At 44.3% G+C, this 24,089-nt stretch overlaps 1 protein-coding gene and 1 pseudogene across 1 annotated transcript in view; both read left to right on the plus strand.

Moving 5' to 3' along the window:
• CHP1 (calcineurin like EF-hand protein 1) overlaps positions 1-24,089 on the plus strand; it is a 58,027-nt gene that overhangs the window by 30,386 nt on the left and 3,552 nt on the right. Inside the window, exons 4-5 of the mRNA XM_051822078.2 lie at positions 4,359-4,486; positions 20,500-20,561. Coding sequence (XP_051678038.1) covers positions 4,359-4,486; positions 20,500-20,561 — 190 coding nt within the window. The remainder of the gene's footprint in view (positions 1-4,358; positions 4,487-20,499; positions 20,562-24,089) is intronic.
• LOC127484088 (U2 spliceosomal RNA) lies at positions 12,126-12,202 on the plus strand (annotated as a pseudogene).

Raw genomic sequence — 24,089 nt, forward strand, 5'->3', positions numbered from 1 at the left:
GCTGGTGTGCTGCATCGATCCAAAGCCAGGAGCCAGGTGCTTCCTCCTGATCTCCCATGTGGGTGCAGGGCCCAAGCACTTGGGCCATCCTCCACTGCCTTCCCAGGCCACAGCAGAGAGCTGGACTGGAAGAGGAGCAACCGGGACAGATTGCGGCGCCCCAACTGGGTCTAGAACCCAGGGTGCTGGCACCATAGGTGGAGGATTAGCCAAGTGAGCCATGGCACTGGCCTAAATCTTTATTTAAAAAAAAAAAAAAGATTTATTTATTTATTTATTTGAAAGGCATAGTATCAGAGAGAGAGATAGAGGTCTTCCATCTGCTAGTTTACTCCCCAGATGGCTGCAATGGCTGGAGCTGAGCCAACCCGAAACCAGCAGCTTCTTTTGGATCTCCCATGTAGGTGCAGGAGCTCAAGGACTTGGGCCATCTTCCACTTTCCCAGGTACACTAGCAGGGAGCTGAATTAGAAGTAGAGCATACAGGACTTGAACTGGGGCTCATATGAGTTGCACAGGCCGCAGGCGGAGGCTTAATCTACTACACCACAGTGCCAGCTCCCTCAAACATATAAATCTGAAAGAAAGAAAGAAAGAAAGAAAGAAAGAAAGAAAGAAAGAAAGAAAGAAAGAAAGAGTAATCAAATCAGCCTTATTTTTTTCTATCTCTTCTTAATTTTTTTTTTGCCTTTTTGAAGATTTATTTATTTGAAAGGTAGAGATACAAAGAGAAGATGGCCATGATGGCTGGAGTTGGGTCATTCTGAAGCCAGGAGCCAGGAGCTTCATCTTGGTCTTCCACATGGGTGGCAGGGGCCCAAACACTTGGTCTATCTTCGACTGCTTTTCCCAGGCCATTAACAGGCAGCTGGATCAGAAGTCGAGCCACCAGGATATGAACTGGCACCAATATGGGATGCCAGCTTCACAGGCAGTGGCTTTACTTGCTATGCCACAATGCCAGCTGAGACTTACTTTTTTTTTTTTTTTTAATTTATTTGAGGCAGAGTTACAGAGATAGAAAGTGAGATCTTTCATAAGCTAGTTCACTTCCCTAATGGCCGCAATGGCAGTAGTCAAGCCAATCTGAAGCCAGGAGCTTCTACCAGGTCTCCCACATGGGTGCAGGGGCCCAAGAACTTGGGCCATTTTCCGCTGCTTTCCCAGGCCACTATCAGGGAGCTGGATTAGAGGTGGAGCAGCCAGGACTTGAACCAGTGCTCGTATGGGATATGGACACCACAGGCAGAGGCTAAATCTACTATGCCACAGTACCAACCCCAAGACTTTAAATGTTTGAGTTGACCATGAGTAATCTCATGCCCTCCATTTTTCTGTGTCTTTGAACTGTCCTTTTGTTTCAGGTGCGGTTTTATGGTGAATTCTTCCATGTTTTTCCTCTGTTCTAGCCCCTACCAAAGCATTGAACCATATCCAGACATATCTTTCATAGCCATGCTTTGAAATCCAAACAACAGAGCCTTTGAACTCTACCTTTAGAAGGTCTCTGAACTGTGTGTCTATCGGGCACTTAAAAGAGAACCTACATACTTCATCTACTCACTGGGGCACACAATGAATGGGATTCTTTATATATACCCACAAGAACAAGATCACCTGCTGTTTCCATGACTACCTTAGAGAGACAAATAATTATGTCACATGGCACATTCTTTTTTAACATTAAAAGATTATTCTTGGGGGTCGGCGCTGTAGCCCAGTGGGTTAAACCCCTGGCCTGAAGTGCTGGCATCCCATATGGGCGCCGGTTCTAGTCCTGGCTGCTCCTCTTCTGATGCAGCTCTCTGCTATGGCCTGGCAAAGCAGTGGAAGATGGTCCAATTCCTTGGACCCCTGCTCCCATGTGGGAGACCTGGCAGAAGCTCCTGGCTCCTAGCTTTGAATCGGTACAGCTCCGGCCGTTGCAGCCATCTGGGGAATTAACCAGCAGATGGAAGACCTCTCTCTCTGTCTCTACCTCTCTTTGTAACTCTGTCCTTCAAGTAAATAAAATAAATCTTCCAAAACAAACAAAAAAATTATTCTTAAAAGTTTTACAAAGTTTTTTTTTTTTTTTTTTTTTTTTTTGACAGGCAGAGTTAGATAGAGAGACAGAGAGAAAGGTCTTCCTTTTTCCGTTGGTTTACCCCCGAAGTGGCTGCTAAGGCCAGTGCACTGCACCAATCCAAAGCCAGGAGCCAGATGCTTCCTCCTGATCTCCCATGCGGGTGCAAGGCCCAATCACTTGGGCCATCTTCCACTGCCTTCCCAGGCCACAGCAGAGAGCTGGACAGGAAGAGGAGCAACTGGGACAAAACCAGCGCCCCAACCAGGACTAGAACCTGGGGTGCTGGCGCCGCAGGCGAAGGATTAGCCTAGTGAGCCATGGTGCTGGCCTACAAAGTATTTCTTATGATTACCTGTTCATGATGTACAAATATTTAATCTTTAATACTAAAAAAGCTTTATATACAAAGAGAACAATGAGGAAAAAATGATGACTTAAGATATGTTATATCATGATATATCCCCTTGATTATTTTGTAGACATTTAATGTATATTGAAGTATTTATGCTGATTGGAAAAATGCTTAAAAAGCAGCATACAAAATTACATTTAGAGGTATTTGGGGACTAAACTAGTGGATGAAAGATCTCTCAGTTATCCAAAAAGCATAGAAAAATTACTGAAAGTCATATATTCATATTAATTTGGTGAAGTAGGATTGTTTTTTTTCTGTCTACTCTTTACCCCCAAAATTTCGAAAATATGTTCAGTTGCTTTGGTAACTAAATAACTTAATTTTAAATGAGCTTTTCCATAATACTCCTAACTTTAAAATATACCTAGGTAGGGGCCAGCACTGTGGCATAACAGTTAAAGCTGCCGCCTGTAGTGCCAGCATCTGATATAGGCACTGGTTCAAGGGCAGGCTGTTCCACTTCCACTCCTGCACCCTGCTAATGCACCTGGGAAAGCATTGGAGGATGGCCGAAACCCTTGGGCCCCTGCACCCATGTGGGAGACCTGGAAGAAGCTCTAGACTCCTGGCTTTAGATTGGTCCAGCTTTGGCTGTTTCGGCCACTTGTGGAGTGAACCAGCTGTTGGAAGACCTCTCTTTCTCTGCCTCTGCCTATGTAACTCCACCTTTCAAATAAGTAAATATTAAAAAATATATATGTATATAAATATGTATGTGTATATATACATATAGTGTGTATATACATGTATATGTATATGTACACATACATATGTATGTGTATATATACATGTGTGTATGTGTGTGTGTGTATATACAAGTAGGGTCAGCATTATGGCATAGTGGGTATAGCTGATGCCTATGACGCCAGCATTCCATACAGGTTTTAGTTTATGTCCTGGCCACTCTACTTCCAATTCAGCTCCCTGCTAATGGCCTGCCTGGGAAAAAGGTGAAGATGACCCAAGTGCTTGGGCTCCTGCCACCCATGTGCAAGACCTGGGTGAAACTCCTGACTCCTGGCTTGTAGCCATCTGGGGAGTGAACCAGCAGATGGAAAATCTCTTTGTCTCACCCTCTCTCTATTACTCTGACTTGCAAAATAAATAAATAAATCTTTAGGAAAAAAAAATACAATATACCTAGTTATACATTATTGCAAGGATCCATGGAAGTGTTAGAGAAGTGAATTCAAGTCCTAACTCTCCTCACTGCATGGCCCTGGACACCACTCTAAATCCTCTTTTGAGGGGCTGGTGCCGTGGCGTAGTGGGCTAAGGCTCTGTCTGCGATGCTGGCAACCCATATGGGTGCCGGTTCGAGTTTTGGCTGCTCCTCTTCCAATCCAGCTCTCTGCTATGGCCAGGGAAAGCAGTAAAAGATGGCCTAAGTGCTTGGTCCCCTGCACCCATGTGGGAGACCCTGAAGAAGCTCCTGGATCCTGGCTTTGGATCGGCGCAGCTCTGTGGCCATCTAGGGGGCAAATCAGTGGATGGAAGACCTTTCTCTCTATCTCTCCCTCTGTCTGTATGTAACTCTGCCTCTCAAATAAATCAAAAAAATAATAATAATAATAAATAAATCCACTTTTGAGACGAGAGAGAAGAGTAAATTCAGTAGGCAATTCTGACCTTTGTAAGTCATGTTACCTCTAAGTCTGTTTAACCATTTATAAAATGGAAATAATAATAGCTCCTCACAGGGTTTGAGTGAGGCTTGAGTGAAGATACTTTATGAACTGTAGTACCATGCATATGGAAAGAGATCTTATTAAATGAACTTTCAGTGTAATGTACCTGAAGACGTTGCCATTATACAGAATTCATAAGAAATAACCATCCTGATTAACATGGTGTTCTACTTGTTACATTCTCCAGAGAGGACCAGGTAAACTTCCGTGGATTCATGAGAACATTGGCGCATTTCCGACCCATTGAGGACAATGAAAAGAGCAAAGACGTGAATGGACCAGAGCCACTCAACAGCCGGAGCAACAAACTGCACTGTAAGGAGTTGAAGTCTTCTGGCTTAAAATATCTATTACTTCTTCTTCTTTTTTTTTTTTTTTTTTTTTTTTTTTTTTGTTGACAGGCAGAGTGGACAGTGAGAGAGAGAGAGAGAAAGATCTTCCTTTACCGTTGGTTCACCCTCCAATGGCCGCCATAGCCGGCACGCTGCGGCTGGCGCACCGTGCTGATCCAAAGCCAGGAGCCAGGTGCTTCTCCTGGTCTCCCATGGGATGCAGGGCCCAAGTACTTGGGCCATCCTCCACCGCACTCCCAGGCCACAGCAGAGAGCTGGACTGGAAGAGGGGCAACCGGGACAGAATCCGGTGCCCTGACCTGGACTAGAACCCGGTGTGCCGGCGCCGCAAGGCGGAGGATTAGTCTATTGAGCCGCGGTGCTGGCCTCTATTACTTTTTTTTTTTTTTTTTTTTTTTGACAGGCAGAGTGGACAGTGAGAGAGAGAGACAGAGAGAAAGGTCTTCCTTTGCCGTTGGTTCACTCTCCAATGGCCGCCGCGGCCGGCGTGCTGCGGCCGGCGCACCGCGCTGATCCAATGGCAGGAGCCAGGAGCCAGGTGCTTTTCCTGGTCTCCCATGGGGTGCAGGGCCCAAGCACCTGGGCCATCCTCCACTGCACTCCCTGGCCACAGCAGAGGGCTGGCCTGGAAGAGGGGCAACCGGGACAGAATCCGGCGCCCCGACCGGGACTAGAACCTGGTGTGCCAGCTCCGCTAGGCGGAGGATTAGCCTAGTGAGCCGCGGCGCCGGCTCTATTACTTCTTACAAGCCATTTATTTACTTACTTATTCATTAAATGAGCATTCATAAGTTGATCATAATGATTAAGAGCTCAGACCCTAAAGCTGAACTAGCTGAATTTTTGTTTTTAAGATTTGTTTATTTATTTGAAAGGCAGAGAGGGAGGGAGAGACAGACAGAGAGAGGTCTTCTCTGTACTGGCTCTCTTCCCAAATGTCTGTAACAGCCAGGGCTGGGCCAGGCTGAAGCCAATAACTTCATCCAGGTCTCCCACATGGGTAGCAGGGGTTCAAACACTTGGGCATCTTTGGCTGCTTTTCCCAGACCATTAGCAGGGAGCTGAATTGGAAGTTGAGCAGCTAGAACTTGAACTTGCCCATGTGGGATGCCCTTGTTTCAGGCAGTGGCTTACCCCACTGTGCCACAATGCTGGCCCCTGATCAGCTGAATTTGAATCCCAGCTCTACCACCTTTTGGCTTTTTGATATTCTTTTCTTTCTTTAAAACACACACACACACACACACACACACACACACATACACATACACATATAAGTGTACTTATACATATATATATATGTATATGTATTTTTTTTTATTTGAAAGGCAGAGAGAAAGAGAGATGGAGAAAGATCTTCTACATGGTGGTTCATTCCCTAATTGCCCACAATTCTGGGCCAAACTGAAGCCAGGAGCTGGGAAACTCAAATAGGGTCTCCAGTATGGGTAACAGGGACCCAAGTACTTGAACTGTCATCTGCTGCTTACCAGTGTGTACATTTGTAGGGAGCTGGAATGGGGCATGCTGATAAGCAATGTGGGCTTACCAAGTGGTGTCTTAACCACTACCCCAAACACCTGCTCCAGCCATGTGACTTTGAATAAATTTCTTAGGATCTCTGGGGTTCAGTTTCCTCTTCTGTAAAGTTGAGGGGTTTCATATCAGGTGTGGATTAAGTTTAATATGTGCAAAGTTCTTCAAACAGTGCCTGGCACATACTAGGTATTTAGTAATTAGTACCTGCTATTATTATGATTGTAATCCATTGAACACCAACCGTGTGGTAAGTGCTAGATTGACAATAGTGAATGAGACCTGGGCCCTACTCCAGGGGATAATGGTGATTCTCAACCCATCTTAGGATTTGATAGATACCAGATAAAATGTAAATAGGAACAGGTGGCTGGATTAGTTAGTGCTGCACGTGACTTTGTTTCCCTTGCCTCTTGCCTCCTGTCCTTGTATACCTGATGGATTTCCTGCTGCCTGTTTTGCTTCATTGTGATATTATCCAATCTTTTCTTTTCTTTTTTTTTTTTTTTTGATTGTTTGGTGATTTTATCTTTAATTGTGTGATTTAAAGTGAGCAACATGCTGTGCTGATATTCACATACATGGTGCAGTATTTACTGCAGCCAAGCAGGTCAGCATACCCATGCTCTCCCATGGTTACCTTTTATTGTGTTAAAAATAAATAAATAAATAAAACCTCAGTCTACTCTTAGCAAACTCACAGCGTGCAGTACAAAGTCAGTAACTCTTGTATGTACGCTGCCCATTAGCCCTCTAAACTTACTCAGACTATATAACTGTAACTCTGGGCCTAAATTTTATGTTTTTTTTTCTTCATATTATCCAATCTTATACAACACTTTTCTAGGAAATTGAAATTGAATTTCTGTCTCATTCAGCACAACTTGAAGTTGAAATTATTAAACTGAATGAACCCAAGCTTCTCTTACTAGGGTGCACAGTGGTATAGAGAGAGGTTTCTGAGGACAGAATAAGTGGGACCTATCACATTTTACTTGATGACTTAAGGAAAAAGAAAAGGCTCTTAATATTATAACTGACATGAATTATAGACTATAATGCCAAATTTACATATATTTGAGATGTTATTGTGGTCTTTGGCTATCTCCCTTGGACTCCCAGGCTTCAGCAGTTTTTTTTTTTTTTTTCCTTAATTTTTAAATTAAGGTTTATTTATTTATTTGAAAGGCAAAGGCAGAGAGAGAGAGAGAGAGGTCTTCCATCCTCTGGTTCTCTCCTCAAATGGCTGCAATAGCCAGATCTGGGCTGATCTGAAGCCAGGAGCCACAAGCTTCTTCTGAGTTTCCCATGTGGAATCAAGGGCCTAAGAACTTGGGCCATTGGCCATTATGGCCCTTTAGGGAGTGAACCAGTGGATGGAAGACGTTTTTTTCCATCTCTCTCTCTCTGTAACTCTCTCTCAAGTAATAACTAAAATCTTAAGAAGAAAAAAGTCAACTATAGTGTAGAAGTATAGAAAAGGATAGTTGGTCTAACATTTTACCTTAAAATATTTTAAAGCCTATTATTTGCCAATCTCTTGATGTAGAGGCAATGGTTGTTTTGTTTTTACATATTTATTTATTTGAAAAGCAATTTTACAGAGAGAATGACCAGTGCTGGATCAGATAAAAGCCAGGAGCCCAGAGTCCACATGGGTGGTCGGGGCTCAGGCACTTGGGTTATCATCCACTGCTTTCCCAGGTTCATTACTAGGGAGTTGGATGAGAATTGTAGCCACCAGGACTGGAACCAGCAGTGACATGGGTTGCTGGTGTCACCAGTCGTGACTTAAGTTGCTTTGCCACAACGCTGGCCTCTTGTTTGGTAATGCTGTAGTGTATAGGTGTGCTGATGGGAGTTGTATGACCACTTTTGTATAGAGCACATCTATAATGTATGGTTTAAGGTTTCTAGTTACATTTTGTTTGTAATTGTGAAGAGAACTTAGATACTCAGAGCATTCTGAGGAGCTGGCGCTGTGGTGTAGGTTAAGCCACCACCTGTGATTGCAGCATCCTATGTGGGCACGTTTTCAATCTCTGGATGCCCCACTTCCAATCCATCTCCTTGCTAATGTACTTGTGAAATCAGCACTTGTGAAATCAGCAGAAGGTGGCCCAAATACTTGGTTCCCCACCTCTATGTGTGAGACCCAGATGAAGCTCCAGGCTCCTGACTTCAGCCTGGCCCGGCCAGTTACTTTGACTTTCAAATAAATAAATCTTTAAAAAATATATATGTATATACTCAAAGCATTTTGAGAATTGAATCCTTCTAAGGGTTTACGTTTTTTCCCCCTATTATAATCTTTTTATTTATTTATTTGAAAGTCTAAGTTACACAGAGAGAGGAAGAGATAGATTGATTTTTCCATTCACTGGTTCACTCTCCTGGTAGCCAGGGCTAGGCCAGGCTGAAGCCAGGAGCTTCTTCCGGATCTCCCAGGTGAAAGTAAGGGCCCAAGCACTGGGACCATCTTCTGCTTTCCCAGGTGCATTAGCAGGGAGCTAAGTCAGAACTGGAGCAGCCAGAACTTGACTGGCACCTATATGGGATGCTTTAAAAGATTTATTTGAAAGTCAGAGTTACACAGAGAGAGGAGAGGCAGAGAGAGAGGTCTTCCATCTGTTGGTTTACTCCCCAAATGACCAAAATGGTTGGAGCTGCGCCAAAATCAAGTCAGGAGCCAGGAGCTGCTTCCAGGTCTCCCACGTGGGTGCAGGCGCCCAAGGACTTGGGCCATCTTCTACTGCTTTCCCAGGCCATACCAGAGTGCTGGATCAGAAGTGGAACAGCCAGGTCTCGAATAGCGTCCATATGGGATACTGGTATTGCAGGCAGTGGCTTTACCCACTAAGCTACAGCGCCAGCCCTGCCACAGTTAACTTTTACAAGTTTTTTTCCATTGACTTAATTTTGAGTCTTTCGAAAGCAGTCAATTTTCATAGGAACAATAATTTTGTTTTTCATGTTAATGGTTCATTTTTAATCAAATTGTATAGTTTTATTAAGAGTTTAAATAAAACAGTTTTAGCACAGCTGAGACAACTGACTTGATAAGCCTTCAACTCGACAGGTGGTATGGATACTCAGAATTAGCCAATTGTATTGAAATTCAGTAAATAAAAGCAATTAAAACAACTTTGATACAGTGCTAGTTGTGCTTCCTTTTTGTAATTAAGTGGTAGAATGTAGCAATGAGCCAGAGAATTCTGATAGTTGAAACAGTGATGAATACAAATGATAAACTGAGATTTTTGCACCACCTGTTGGTGTCAGGTCTCAGGGACTGCTGTTACTGCTGTGGTTTGTTGCCAGTCTTGTTAAATAGAAGGAAATTCCAAATTGCAGTAGAGACTGTAAGAAGAAAGACTGCTGTCCCCTTCCACATTCACAGACTCCGTTGTCCTGTGGACCCTAGGTACAGAAATAATGTTTAACAGGGAACTGAGCAAGGAATTACTCCCTTGATGGACATCCCTATTCATTCATGAGCATTTCTTTCTGGAAAAATTCATCCTTCTGTTAAACTAGAATATCTCCATGATCTTTATTGGATTTTCTGCACGACAGATTTTCATGTATTGGAAGAGTAATTGCTTATCCACAGTCTTTCCTCTGGCTTCATGGTAGTTTTTTCAGAGTCTTCTTTATGGGGCAAAACGGGAGATTTAATAGATTTGTAACTTTAAAAAGTTCTGGAGTGGATGGCATTGTGGCGTAGTGAGTTAAACTACTGCCTGAAGTGCTGGCATCTCTTATGGGCACCTGTTCTGATCTAGTTCCCTGCTAATGTGCCTGGAAAAAAAGCAGAAGATGGTCCAGGTACATGGTCCCCTGCTATCCAAGTGGGAGACACGAATGAAGGTCCTGGCTCCTGGCTTCAGCCTGGCTCAGCCATGATTGTTGGGGTCATCTGGGGAGTGAACCAGTGGATGGAGGATCTTTCTGTCTCTCTCTCTCTCCCCCTATAACTCTGACTTTCAAATAAATAAAGAAGTATTAAAAAAAAAAAGAGAATTACAAGGCTCCTTATGCAATTCCTTTATAGTCATACCTCCACCCATCCTTTTCCTTCCATCTGCAGTTTTTTTTTTTAAAGATTTATTTATTTGAAAGTCAGAGCTATACAGAGAGAGGAGAGGCAGAGAGAGAGGTCTTCCATCTGCTGGTTCACTTGCTAATTGGCCCCAGTCCTTTTTTTTTTTTTTTTTAAGATTTCTTTATTTGTTTATTTGAAAGCAGAGTTAGAGGCAGAGAGAGAGACAGAGGTCTTCCATCCACTGGTTCACTCCCCAAGTACCCACAGTGCCTGGAGCTGGGCTGATCTGAAGCCAGGAGCCAGGAGCTTCTTCCAGGTCTCCCACATGGGTGCAGGGGCCCAATCACGTGGTCATATTCCACTGCTTTACCAGGCCACAGCAGAGAGTTGGATCAGAAGTGGAACAGCCAGGATTCGAACCAGTGCCAATATGGGATGCCTGCATTCTAGGTGGTGGCTTTACCCACTATGCCACAGTGCCAGCCCTGTGGGATACTTAGTCTTACCTGCTTTGCCAAATGATCAACCCATAAAGACTTTGCTGTTAGCAATGGGTTAACAATAAGAAGAAAAAAATTACATTTCTTTACCTTTGTACTTGATCTACATATTTTCTGCAGTGCATCTGTAGTCTTTTCTTTTTAGCTTAATTCCCTTCTAAACTGCTGTGATCTCATTGTACTGCCCCTAGAGAAAATCTAAGTGGTACTGGTGGGTTTCTTAGTTACAGTCATCCCCTGACATCCTTGAGAGATTGGTTCTGAAAACACTGAGGATTCCAGTGTGTATGGATGTTCAAGTCCCTTACATAAATAAAATGGCTTTTATTTACATAAAACCTATATACATCTTCTGGAAACTAAATCATCTCTGTATTACTTATAATAGCTGATACAATGTTAATGCTATTTTCATAGTTCCTATCCTGTATTGTTTAAGTAATCAGAACAAGAAAAAAATCTGTACATTTGCAAGATATACAACTTTTTCCCTACAAATATTGTTGATCTGAGGTGGGTTGAACCCACACACCTGTAGCCCATAGCTACAGAGGGCTGTTTCTATTGGGTATGCCAGTTAGGATGCCTGTAGCAGACTCCGCTGGCTTATACAGGTCACGTGATGCAAGCATGAGGGTTGATGATGTTGTCAAGCACTTAGGTTTTGTCTGTTGTCCTCAGGGTCTGCTTCATCCAAGGTATCATGGTCACGTGATGGCTTTCAGAGGCAGCGGGGCTATGTGCTTTCTTATTCATATTTGGCAGTAGAGAGAGAGGGACAGAGAGATTGAGACTGCAGTTGATAAATGCTTCTCCCAGGCATGAGCACAGGTCCTTCTTTAGGGTACAGAAGTGCTGAGTGCTGGGGAAATTGAGCCAATCAGATTGCCCTTCTGAAGCTGTAGGTATGGGGCTATTAGGAAGAGGAGTCTTGGAATGCCACAGAAATGGCAAATTTTGGATGAGGTAGAATAATGAGGAAGTGCTCTATGCAAGTTTGCATTTCTTTTTTTTTTTTTTTTTTACTTTCGTCTTGGCAACTGGACTGACTTTTGCAGAAAATGGAAAATTACTGAGTATAGTGTTGCATTTTCTATGTCACATTCATGTCATTAGACCAGTTAAGCTAAAATCACTCTAGAACTCAAGAGAAGGCTAGAAGAGCAGGAGTCGTAGGTGTCTGTCAGATGCTTCTCTTGGAGTTTCTCACAGGGCATAGAAGCAACAGGAGGCAGGCGGAGAGCCGTGGAGCCTCATCCGCCTGGTGATGCACTTCCCCACAAGGCAGCTTTACCTTCCGGAGAAGGGATGTGCTACTTAAAAATATGGGTTTACAGAGGAGTGGGCCCGCAGTTCCATGTCCACACTCTGTTCAGGAATTCTCAGAGCACACCTTATCCCATTTCTTTTCTATGGCACAGGGAGAGAATTTGAAGTGCATTTCCTGAGGCCAATCTGCACCTGTGTGGGCACAGGCACCCAAGCACACGTAGTGCTTCTGCCCTTCTTTTGGCTCTTGGATCACTTCTTGGCCTTTTGGCTAAGATCAAGTGTAGTATCTTTTGGCTCTTGGAAATGATAGCTGATTGCTCTCTCTCTGGATTGGTGAGGTAATAACTCCAGTGTGAAAGGTACAGCCTGTCTCAGAATGCTCCAGGGCGTGGTAAGTGAACAGGATGTCTACAAAGATCGCTGTCCATGGTCTCATTGTTTTGCTTAATGGTTTAAGGTTTTATAACACATGATGATATGGAAAGTTATCTGCATCAAAACATTGTGAGTGTTGATGAAGTAGAACTTCATCAGAGTTGCTAGGAAGAAACAGGGAGCAGCATTATTCATAATTGCCAAAAGGTGGGAGCAACTCAGTGTTTGTGGTCAATTTATTAAACACAATGCAGTAACTGCATATAACACAGTGTTATTCTACATTTAAAAAAAAAAAAGGAAATTCTGGGACCTAGGTTGTGGTGCTGTGGGATAAGCTGCTGCCTACAATGCTGACATCCAGTATTGAAGTGGCGATTCAAGTCCTGGCTGCTCTACTTCCAATCCAGCTCTTGCTAATGTGTCTGGGAAAGCAGCAGAAGATGGCCCAAGAACTTGTGCCCCAGCCACCTGTGTGGCAGACCCAGATGGAGTTCCTGGTTCCTGGGTTCAGCCTGTCCATGCTCTGGCTGTGGCCATTTGGGGAGTGAACCAATAGATGGAAGATTTCTTTCTTTCTCCCTCTCTCTATCATTCTTCCTTCAAATAAGTAAAAATAAGTTTTTGTTTTAAAAAAGAAGAAATTCTGATACAAGCTGTCAAATGGACAGTGATGATATTATGCTGGTGTGATATAAGGTAGACAAAAGGACAAATACTGCATGAAATCTGAGGTTCCCAGTGTAGAGATTCTTTATTTTATTTTATTTTTAAAGATTTCTTTATGGAGCTGGCAGTGTGGCATAGTGGGTTAAGCCGCCACCTGCATCCTCTTTCCTTTCAAGAAACCTTTTTACACATCTCCATTCCTTACTCCACTTGATTTCCTCTAGCGAAGAAGCTGTTCATGTGTATGTAATCAGCTGTTTATAGTCTTTTCACACTTTAGCTTTGGGAAAACTCCTTTCTTTGATTTGTGTTTGTCATGGCCTTCATGGTGTGTAGTTACTGCTGTAGACAAGTATTAATAGCTTCATTTCATGTAAACATAAATAACTTCCAAACACTTATGTAGAGGACTAAAAATGTATCTGATATTTAAGTAATCTGAACCAGTTGTAAGTGACTATGTTTTGTATTACTTGAAGATATGAAAATATAGTTAACTATACTTTAAAGGATGTTCTACATAAGTTCTTAATTTCTGCATCCCTTCCATTACTGTTCTTCAGGGATTTCCTTTCAGCAAACAACTTTTCCGTGCTCTTAAGGTATTCCTTTTTAGTAGGGATCCAGAAGTATTAGATTGAATGGAAAAGCACTTGACAGTTCTGGGCTGGGCGGAGGTCACAAATTAAAATACCTCCTGTATCATACATCACAGAGGTCACGAATAGGTGACAACAGGGAAGTTCCTTAGTCACCCTTTGTTTGCTGCTGTTTAAGTCGACAATCTCCCTCCTAATAAAAACTCACACCTCAAAGGAAAAAAATGATTTATTTAATGGAGCTGGCATTGTGGCATAATGGGTTAAGGTACCACCTGCATTGCTGGCATCGCATATGGGCATCAGTTTGAGTCCCTGCTGCTCAATTTCCCATCCAGCTCTATGCTGATTTACCTGGGAAAGCAGTTGAAGATGGCCCAAGACCCTATGCCACTGCCACCCAAGTAGGAGACTAGGAAGAAGCTCATGGCTTCGGCTTGGCCAGGCCCTGGATGTTACGGCCATTTGGGGAGTGAATAGTGGGTGCAAGATCTCTCCTTTTTGTCTCTCCTTCTCTCTCTGCAACTCTGCCTTTTTCCAAAATATTTATTTGTTTATTTGTAAGTCAGAGTTACAGAGAGAGAGGGAGAAACAGAGATCTTCCACCCACTGGTTTATTCTCCAAATGGCTGCAATAGCCAGGGCTGGACCAGGCCAAAGCTGGGAGCCAGGAGCTTCATTTGGGTCTCCCACAAGGATGCGGGGGCCCAATCATTTGAGCCACCTTTTGCTGCTTTCCCAGATGCATTAGCTGGATCAAAATGGAGCAGCCGGGACTTGAACCATTGCCCATGTAGGATGCTGGTGCTGCAGGTGGCAGCTTAACCTGTTGTACTACAGTGCCTATCCCTTTAGTCAGATTCTTAGAGACTGAAGGAAGGATGGTGGTTTCCAGGGCCTGGTGGATGATGGTGGTGGTGATGGTGGGAAGTTACTGTATAATGGGTACAGAGTTTCCATTTGGGAAGATGAAGAAGTTCTGGAGATGAATGAAGGTGATGATTATGTGAGAGTGCTTAATGCCACAGAACTGTGCACTTAAAAAGGGTGAAAGGGATGGATCTTGGGTTGTGTATATTTACCACAATAAAAAGAACAGCAGCAGTGATTGAAAGGTGAAGGTTTGACTGAAGTGATCCATTTCATTTTTCTTTAAGCAAATGTGTGAGTCCTACAATACACCAGTCACTATTTTAGGCTCAGGAGACAGTGATGAATAAAGTAAGTCCTTGCCTTCCAAGTGGCTGTGGTCTAATAGGAGAGACAGATTATACAGAAGACAAATGAATCATCAAGATTTATGTTGGTGGCAGGTTCTGTGAAGGAAGTGAGTGTGGTGGAATGATTGACAAGGAAGATGGCACTGCTTTGGAAAGAGGGATCAGCACAAGCCTGTGTGAGGAATTGAAGTTGAGCTAATGGGCCAGCCTTGCACAGAACAGGAGATGGGTGCTGGAGGTAGAGGGAACAATGACTGCAAAGGCCTCTGGGTAGAAATGAGGGCTGGCGTGTTAAAGAACAAAGAAACCCAGTGTGGCTGGAGCACTATCAAGAAAGTAGTGAGTGATGTGAAGGTGCGGCAGAGGTAATGGTAGGTGGCTGACACTGATTGAGTTACTGTGCGCCACACGGTGTTCAGAGTGTCTTGTGTCCTAACTCATTCAGTACTCATAGCCCTGTGAGGCTGAGTCTGTTCTCATTTTACAGACAAAGCAACTTGCTACAGATAGGGCACAGAGAGGGTAAGTAGTTTGTTCATGTTCACATAGCTAGTAAGTGTCAGCGCCAGGGCTCAGCAGGAGCTCAGGGAGAGTCAGAGCTGCAGGTGTCTGTTGGGAGACAGCAGCGTCTGAAGACTGTAGAGCCGTGCAACTGCGGATGAGGGTCCAACTCATGGGACCGAAAGTAGGGGGACAGAGCAGAGGAGGAGAGGGAAGGAAAATACAGGTGGAAGGATGGGAGGATTGGTGAACTTCTCCAGTGACCTCAGTCATTGCTCTGGCTAGCCCTTGTCTTGGGGAAGATGTTTCTGCTGGTTGAGAGCCAGAGCTAATGAACAGGAATTGCAAGTCAGGAAATATCCAGTACTACCTGGGAGAAGGGAGATGGATGAATTGGTAAAGATGGAACTTTTAGGGACATAAAACCATACTGGCTGTGTGACATGCATTTGTCATAACCCAAAGAAATTTACAAAACAATGAAACAATATAAACTATGGAATATCGACCTCAGTTAATAATGTACCACAGTCTTCATTATTTGGAATAAATGTACTAATAAAAGGTGTTAATACTGTGGGAAACTGGAGGTAAGGGTGGAGCAGTGGGTATTCAACTATCTGCTCAGTTTTCCATTAAAAAAAAAATGCTGCTGCAGGTTTCTTCTAAAAAGTAATGTTGGGTGGTCTAGTGGTTCAGTGCGTGCCTAGGTGGCAATTTACTGTGTGCCGGCATAGTTCCTCGGTGGCCACTCATCATGTGACCCTCATGTAAATATATCTTTATACTGTGGACCATAATGAAATCTGTAATTAAAAACTACCTTCATATGTGACTGTAATTTGGAATAACGTGTTGTTGCCTTGGGGGGGGAGGGGAAGGAATGTTGGATGAGCCCTCTGGTTATTGCTTTCCTAGGATTCAAGAATCAGAAGTCCCAGCTTCTTTAAATACTTTGGCAGAAAGGGGTGCAAGGGTTTATTTCAGGCATCTGATTAAGAACACAAAAGGTTGGGCATTTAGTCTAGCTGTTACGATGCCAGTTGAGATGCCAGTGTCCCAGATTGGAATATCTGAGTTTCAGAGTTTGACTTGGAGTCTCTGCGCCAGCTCCTGACTTGAGCTTCCTGGAGGCAGCAGTGATAGGTTAGTAATTGGGTTCCTGTTGCCTACCCGGGAGACCTGAATTGAGTTTCCAGCACCTGCTGTTGAAGGCATTTGGGGAATGAACCAGATGGAACCTGTTTGTCCATCTCTCTGCCTCCTAAATGAATAAATAAAATTAGAAATGTGACATGGCAGAATGGATAACACACAAGAAAATTAGAAACAAGTATTTATGAGTTATATAACAGATTTTCATCCTGAATTCACCCTAAAATTTCTTATAGGTAACACATTTTATGGTATTCTAGAAAGATAATGGTATATGCAGAGGTGTGCATATGTTTGCATGTCTTAAGAAATATATGGAACAAGCCGGCGCCGTGGCTTGTTAATCCTCCACCTGTGGCGCCGGCACCCCCAGGTTCTAGTCCCAGTTCCTCCTCTTCCAGTCCAGCTCTCTGCTGTGGCCCGGAAAGGCAGTGGAGGATGGCCCAGGTGGTGGGCCCTGCATCCGCATGGGAGACCAGGAGGAAGCACCTGGCTCCTGGCTTCGGATTGGCACAGTGCGCTGGCCGTAGCAGCCATTTGGGGGATGAACCAACGGAAAAAGGAAGACCTTTCTCTCTCTCTCTCTCTCTCTCACTGTCAAACTCTGCCTGTCAAAAAAAAAAAAAAAAATATATATATATATATATATATATGGAACACTTATTCCTTTAGGAATGCTTAGTATCCTTGTCTCCTTTTTCTTAAAATTCAAACCTCTTCAACATAAATGCTCCAATTTGGCAAGATTAAAAAGAACCAAAAAACATTAGAAAAAGTCTTTCCCAGCCCTCCCCCAGATTAGTTATATATCTTTTTTTTTTTTTTTTTTGACAGAGTGGACAGTGAGAGAGAGAGACAGAGAAAGGTCCCCCCTTTCCGTTGATTCACCCCCAGTGGCCGCTGCGGCCAGCGCACTGTGGCCGGCGCACCGCGCTGATCTGGAGCCAGGAGCCAGGTGCTTCACCTGGTCTCCCATGCAGGTGCAGGGCCCAAGCACTTGGGCCATCCTCCACTGCACCCTGGGCCATAGCAGAGAGCTGGCCTGGAAGAGGGGCAACCGGGACAGAATCCGGCGCCCCAACCGGGACTAGAACCCGGTGTGCCAATGCCGCAGGCGGAGGATTAGCCTATTGAGCCGCAGTGCCTGCCCATCTTTTTTTTTTTTTTTTTTTTTTTTTTTTTAAGATTTGTTTATTTACTTGAAAGTCAGTTACATAGAAAAGGAGTCGCAGAGAGAGAGAGAGAGCGTTTTCCATCCACTGGTTCACTCCCCAACTGGCCGCAACGGCTAGAGCTGCTTCTGGATCTCCCATGCAGGTACAGGGGCCCTGGGGGGCACTGGGGCCATCTTCTACTGCTTTCCCAGGCCATAGCAGAGAGCTGGATCAGAGAAGTGGAGCAGTCAGGACTTGAATCGGCACCCATATGGGATGCCGGCACTGCAGCCGGCGGCTTTACCCACTATACTACAGTGCCAGACCCTGGTGATATATCTTAACAAAGAAGAAATTATATTTTTCCATCATTTTTTCCCAAGTTTTTCTGAGATTTTTACTTCAGCTTTAGTAGACTCACTCTTTGATTTTGGAAGGAGGGGGTGTACTTAAACGTGTAGGTCTGAATAATAGCTCTCTCTGGGATGTCCATCCTTTGTCAGGTTTCTTTGTGTTTCGAGGCCTTGTTCAAATGTTCCTACCTCTCTACCGGAAAATTGTGTCCACCATATGCTTTGTTTTCGCAACGTTTTGGATGTGTTACAGCACTTAGAATGTATTAGATGGCCGACACCATGGCTCACTAGGCTAATCCTCCGCCTGTGGCGCTGGCACACTGGGTTCTAGTCCCGGTTGGGGCGCCGGATTCTGTCCCGGTCGCTCTTCCTGTCCAGCTCTCTGCTGTGGCCCGGGAGTGCAGTGGAGGATGGCCCAAGTGCTTGGGCCCTGTACCCACATGGGAGACCAGGAAAAGCACCTGGCTCCTGGCTTAGGATCAGCGCGGTGCGCCGGCCGCAGCGCACCAGCCACAGTGGCCATTGCGGGGTGAACCAACGGAAAGGGGAGACCTTTCTCTCTGTCTCTCTCTCTCACTGTCCACTCTGCCTGTCAAAAAGAAAAAGAATGTATTAGAGGGAGTAGTGTATGTTGCTGTCCTCTACCAGATAGAGAGTTTCTAAGGACAGGGTGTAAATCTCTGAATCTTAATAATTCTAGGGCAGTGCGTGTAGGTTTTTTAATATTAGTTGCATCCAATTGAAAACCACTTACGTGATTCATAAACCTCAAAACCACACTTAATTCAGCTACATGACAGGACAGTCACCTCCTCCCTGTGACTGTTTCTCAAGGTGCCTGTAAAATCAGCTGTAAAATCATGCCATTCACTTGGTAGCCCTTCAGCAATTCTGAATTCCCTCTCTTACAAACACACAAGCAAAGGTCTCATTTATCTTAGCTTCTAGAAGACTTATCTATTGTTAAAGAGAGAAACATGATAAGACCCTGGTGTGTTTATTTGAAACTCAAGTTCTTTACCTGCAGACTCCCAAGTGGTAGAGAATTACTTGGAATTTGGCATGAATTTGCCAGACACTATATTCTCAAAGCAGTACTTTGTAGAGTCCTCTGTTAGGTCCTGTGTGACTCCTATTGTTGGTTTCCTCCAAGTAGGACACAGTAAAATTGATAGTTCGTGTGAGGTGACCTAACTTAAACAAGTTCTTCCGGGTTGTTGTTGTTCTAGCATTCTAATATAAGAAAAAGAGCATTTGAGTTTTTATGAAGTTTTGTTGTTTGTTGGAAGAGAGAGCATTGTTCATCTAATCTAAGATGCCATGAATTCTCAATTTCGTAAATGGTATAATGTCGTGAAAAACCCCACATGTAATGGTAATTGTTCTTTGAAAATCTGTTTGTTGTCAGTTTTCTGTATAAAATGTCCTTTACGTATTTAGTTCGTTGCTGAGGGGGCAAAACAATACAGAATTTTGGGGCCGAGGGGCCGGTGCTGTGGCACAGTGGGTTAACACTGGGCTGAAGCGCAGCATCCTGTATGGGTACCGGTTCTAATCCCAGCTGCTCCTCTTCCGATCCAGCTCTCTGTTATGGCCTGGGATAGCAGTGGTAGATGGCCCAAGTCTTTGGGCCCCTGTACCCGCTTGGGAGACCCGGGGGAGGCTCCGGTTCCTGGCTTCGGATCGGCGCAGCCATGTGGGGATCTTCAGATCATTGCGACCATCTGGGGAGTGAACCAGTGGATGGAAGACCTCTCTCTCTGTCTCTACCTCTCTCTGTAACTCTGCCTGTCAAATAAATAAAATAAATTAAAAAAAAAAAAAAAGAATTTTGGGGCCAAGGCTGTGGCGCAGCTGGTAAAGAGCTGTCTGCAGTGCTGGCATCCTATATGGGCGCTGGTTTGAGACCTGGCTGCTCTACTTCCAATCCAGCTCTCTGCTATGGCCTGGGAAAGCAGTAGACGATAACCCACATCCTTGGGCCCCTGCACCCACATGGGAGACCTGGAAGAAGCACCACACTTCTGGCTTTGGATTGGCCCATCTCCAGCTGTTGTGGCCATCTGGGAAGTGTACCAGTGGATGGAAGACCTCTCTTTCTCCCCTTCTCTCTCTCTCTCTCTGCCTCTGCTTCTGTAACTCTTCCTTTCAAACAAATAAAATAATGTCTTTTTTTTTTTTTTAAAGAAAAAAGTAGGCCGGCGCCGCGGCTCACTAGGCTAATCCTCCGCCTTGCGGCGCCGGCACACCGGGTTCTAGTCCCGGTCGGGGCGCCGGATTCTGTCCCGGTTGCCCCTCTTCCAGGCCAGCTCTCTGCTGTGGCCAGGGAGTGCAGTGGAGGATGGCCCAAGTGCTTGGGCCCTGCACCCCATGGGAGACCAGGAAAAGCACCTGGCTCCTGGCTCCTGCCATCGGATCAGCGCGGTGCGCCGGCCGCAGCGCGCCGACCGCGGCGGCCATTGGAGGGTGAACCAATGGCAAAGGAAGACCTTTCTCTCTGTCTCTCTCTCTCACTGTCCACTCTGCCTGTCAAAAAAAAAAAAAAAAAAAAAAAGTACAGAATTTCCACTAACGTCTTTTTTTCCCCTACTAGTTGCTTTCCGATTATACGATTTGGATAAAGATGACAAGATTTCCCGTGATGAGCTGTTACAGGTACGTGGGAGAACTCTCGGATAACTTGGGTTTGGGCCTACTTTCTTATTTTTGTGATTAGGAATTTTTTTTCCATTAGCATTTGTTTAACATCTGCTGTGTGCAGAGTTCTGTTCTAGATAAAAGAGCAGGTGACTTGGGAAAACTTGGAATGATTAAGTCTTCACAGATGGATGTCACCATTATTTAAAAGTTGACCAAGGGAGAGTTGGCTTAGCAGTTAAGATGCCCATACTCCATAGTGGAGGGACTGGGTTTGATACCCAGCTCACTTCTGACTCCAGCTTCCTGCTCATGCAGACCCTGGAGGCAGCAGTGATGGCTCAAGTGACTGAGTCCCCGTTACCTACATGGGAAGCCTGGATTGAGTTCCTGGCTCCTGGCTGTGGCCCCAGACAGGGGCTTTTGTGGGCACTTGGGAGTGAACTAGTGATGGAAGCTTGCACTGTCTCTTGCTGCCTCTCAAATAAATATAATTGAAAAAAATTTTTAAGCTAACCAAATGTCTCTTAGGTGGCTAAAATATGTGACATGGTTCATATCAAATAGTTTAGTTATTGCTAGATCAGCTTGTTGGCAGCCAGGTAAGTTTTGGTGATGTGTATGTAGATGCTGCTGGTTTGACCCCCCCCCCCCAAATAATTTAAATCTTTTTGAAAACTTCATTTGTTTTTATTTTATTTGAAAGGCAGAGATACAGAGAAAGACACACACACAAACACAATCAGAGTAAGAGAGAGGTATCTTCTGTCCTCTGGTTCACTCCCTAAAGGCCTACAATAGCTGGGGCTGGGCCAGGTCAAAGCCAGGATCTGGGAACTCAGTTTAGATCTCCCATGTGGGTGGCGGAGACCCAAGTCTGTGAGCCATCCCCTGCTGCCTCCCATGGTAAGCATTAGCAAGAAGGTGGAATTGAGAGCAGAGCTGGAATTGATACCAGGCACTCTGATATATGGAAATGTTAGCTTCGCAAGTGACACCTCAACCACTACCCCAAATGTTTGTCCCGATGCCACTGTTCAGTGTGAACTCTGGCCTGATGTGAAAGCCAGGGAAGCACTGATGTGCTGGCGTCCCCTGAGCCCACCGCTCATGGTCTCCTCTTGCTCCTGTGGACACTTCCCTGTCCTGCTAGCAGTGACTGGAATTTCTTCCTGTTAGCAGTGCCCTTCTCTCACTTTCTTACACCTTTCTCCCCTCCTGTAAGTTTAGAAGGGAAGAAAATTACTCCTTTTTAATATATTTATTTGTGAGTATAGAGGACCCTAGAAGGGTAACACATTTAGGAATTTTCTTAGAAAATGTTCTCTATTTCTAGATGGACCTAAAAAGTGTAGTGGTTTCCACTCCCTCTTGAATAAATATGAATTTATTCAGTGTCTTATTGAGAAGTCTTCTAAGTTGAGGATTACTCAAGTCATGTGAGGACCAGTCCATTGTTTTCCTCCATTTCTGTGTCTGAGCAAAAACTGAAACAGTCTGTTGTTGGGCACAAGTGCCCTTGTTTGAACACTTGAGTATCTGTCTTCTCCAAGAAGAGTTTGCTTTATTGAAAGTTGACACACACGGGCTGGCACTGTGGCACAGCAGGTTGAAGCCCTGGCCTGAGGGGCTGGCATCCCATATGGGCACCTGTTCTAGTCCCAGCTGCTCCACTTCCAATCCAGCTCTCTGCTATGGCCTGGGATAGCAGTAGAAAATGGCCCAAGTGATTGGGCCCCTGTATCTGCGTGGGAGACCCGGAGGAAGCTCCTGGCTCCTGGTTTCGGATCACGCAGCTCCAGCTGTTGTGGTCGTCTAGGGAGTGAACCAGTGGATGGAAGACCTCTCTCTCTGCCTCTACCTCTCTCTGTAACTCTTTCAAATAATAAATCTTCAAAAAAAAAAAAAAAAAAAAAAAAAGTTGAGACATGTGGGCTTCTGGGTTCTGATGAGAAAAGATAGAGGCAGTCTGTCTGTAGTTGTGTGTTTTTATCCCCTGGCCTGGATCTGGCTGCCAGAAAGATTTTTCTGGAGTAGAGGATTGATTAATTTTCTATTATTAGGAGGCAGGGAGGAGGAGGAGGAGACTGTTGAGAGTGCCAGTCAATGCCACTGGAATATTCCTGGGGCCAGGAATGACTTTGGAACAGATGTGCTCATGCACTGGTGAGGTGTTAGATGACTAGTTTCATTGCAGCAAAAGGATATAACATTTGGCCAAAGTGAGAGAGCTGAATATCTTATCTTTCTAGTTACTGCAATTTCTAAAAACATTGAGTAATTCAGTAGATATGAGTTTCTCCTAAGGAAAGGCTGAATGATACTGTTTTATTAATATGGTTCTTATAAAAAGTCCAGGTTGGGCCGGCGCCGTGGCTCACTAGGCTAATCCTCCGCCTTGCGGCGCCGGCACACCGGGTTCTAGTCCCGGTCAGGGCACCGGATTCTGTCCCGGTCACCCCTCTTCCAGGCCAGCTCTCTGCTGTGGCCAGGGAGTGCAGTGGAGGATGGCCCAGGTGCTTGGGCCCTGCACCCCATGGGAGACCAGGATAAGTACCTGGCTCCTGCCATTGGATCAGCGCGGTGTGCCGGCCACAGCGCGCCGGCCGTGGCGGCCATTGGAGGGTGAACCAATGGCAAAGGAAGACCTTTCTCTCTCTCTCTCTCTCTCACTGTCCACTCTGCCTGTCAAAAAAAAAAAAAAAAAAAGTCCAGGTTGAACATTTGGGGGTCATGGATATGTTCATTATCTAGATTGTGGTGAGAGTGTCACAGGTGTGTACATGTCAAAGCCTAGACTGTACATTTCAAAATTGTATAGCTCATTGTGGCATTTATAGGCCAATAAAGATAGTTCTATTCCCCAACTCATTTTATGAGGCCAGTATGACTAACTAGCATGCTCCCTGTACTGCCAAAGTATAACTTGATATGAACCTTATAGACACTACAAGAAAATTACAGGGCAGTCTCTTACTTATATATAAAAATTCCTAAACTAAATGTTAACATATTGAATCTAACAATTTATGAAAAGAATATTTTATTATAACCAATATGAGCTTATACTAGGAATTCAAAGTTGGTTTACCATCAGAAGGTTAGTACATTTTATCAGGTTTAACAGGTTAAAGATAAAAAATTAACTGGTCTTTTCCATAGAAAAATAATTTTATCAAATTCATCATTTATGATTTTAAAAAATCTAAGGAAAACAGAAATAGAAGGAAGCTATCTTAAATCAATAAAGGGTTTACACAAAAACTTTCACCAAATATTAAAAATAATTGATTGCTAGGACCTGGTTCAAGCCACTTCTAGGCCTTGATGTCCTCATTTGCAGACTGTACAAGATGGTCTTTAAGACATCACCATTCCTATCCCCAGCTCCCTATAAATACACAAAGCACACATGCATCATCCATGTCTATAATTCTGAAAATAAAACCACTGAGGAGATAATTGGACTGAGATAAGCAGAAGCTGCTGTTTGAGGATGGGTTTATCTGGTTGGCCTCACAGAGAAGATGGCACATAATATAGCCT

The sequence above is a fragment of the Oryctolagus cuniculus genome, chromosome 12 (assembly GCF_964237555.1).
Source record: "Oryctolagus cuniculus chromosome 12, mOryCun1.1, whole genome shotgun sequence".
Classification (NCBI taxonomy): Eukaryota; Metazoa; Chordata; class Mammalia; order Lagomorpha; family Leporidae; genus Oryctolagus; species Oryctolagus cuniculus.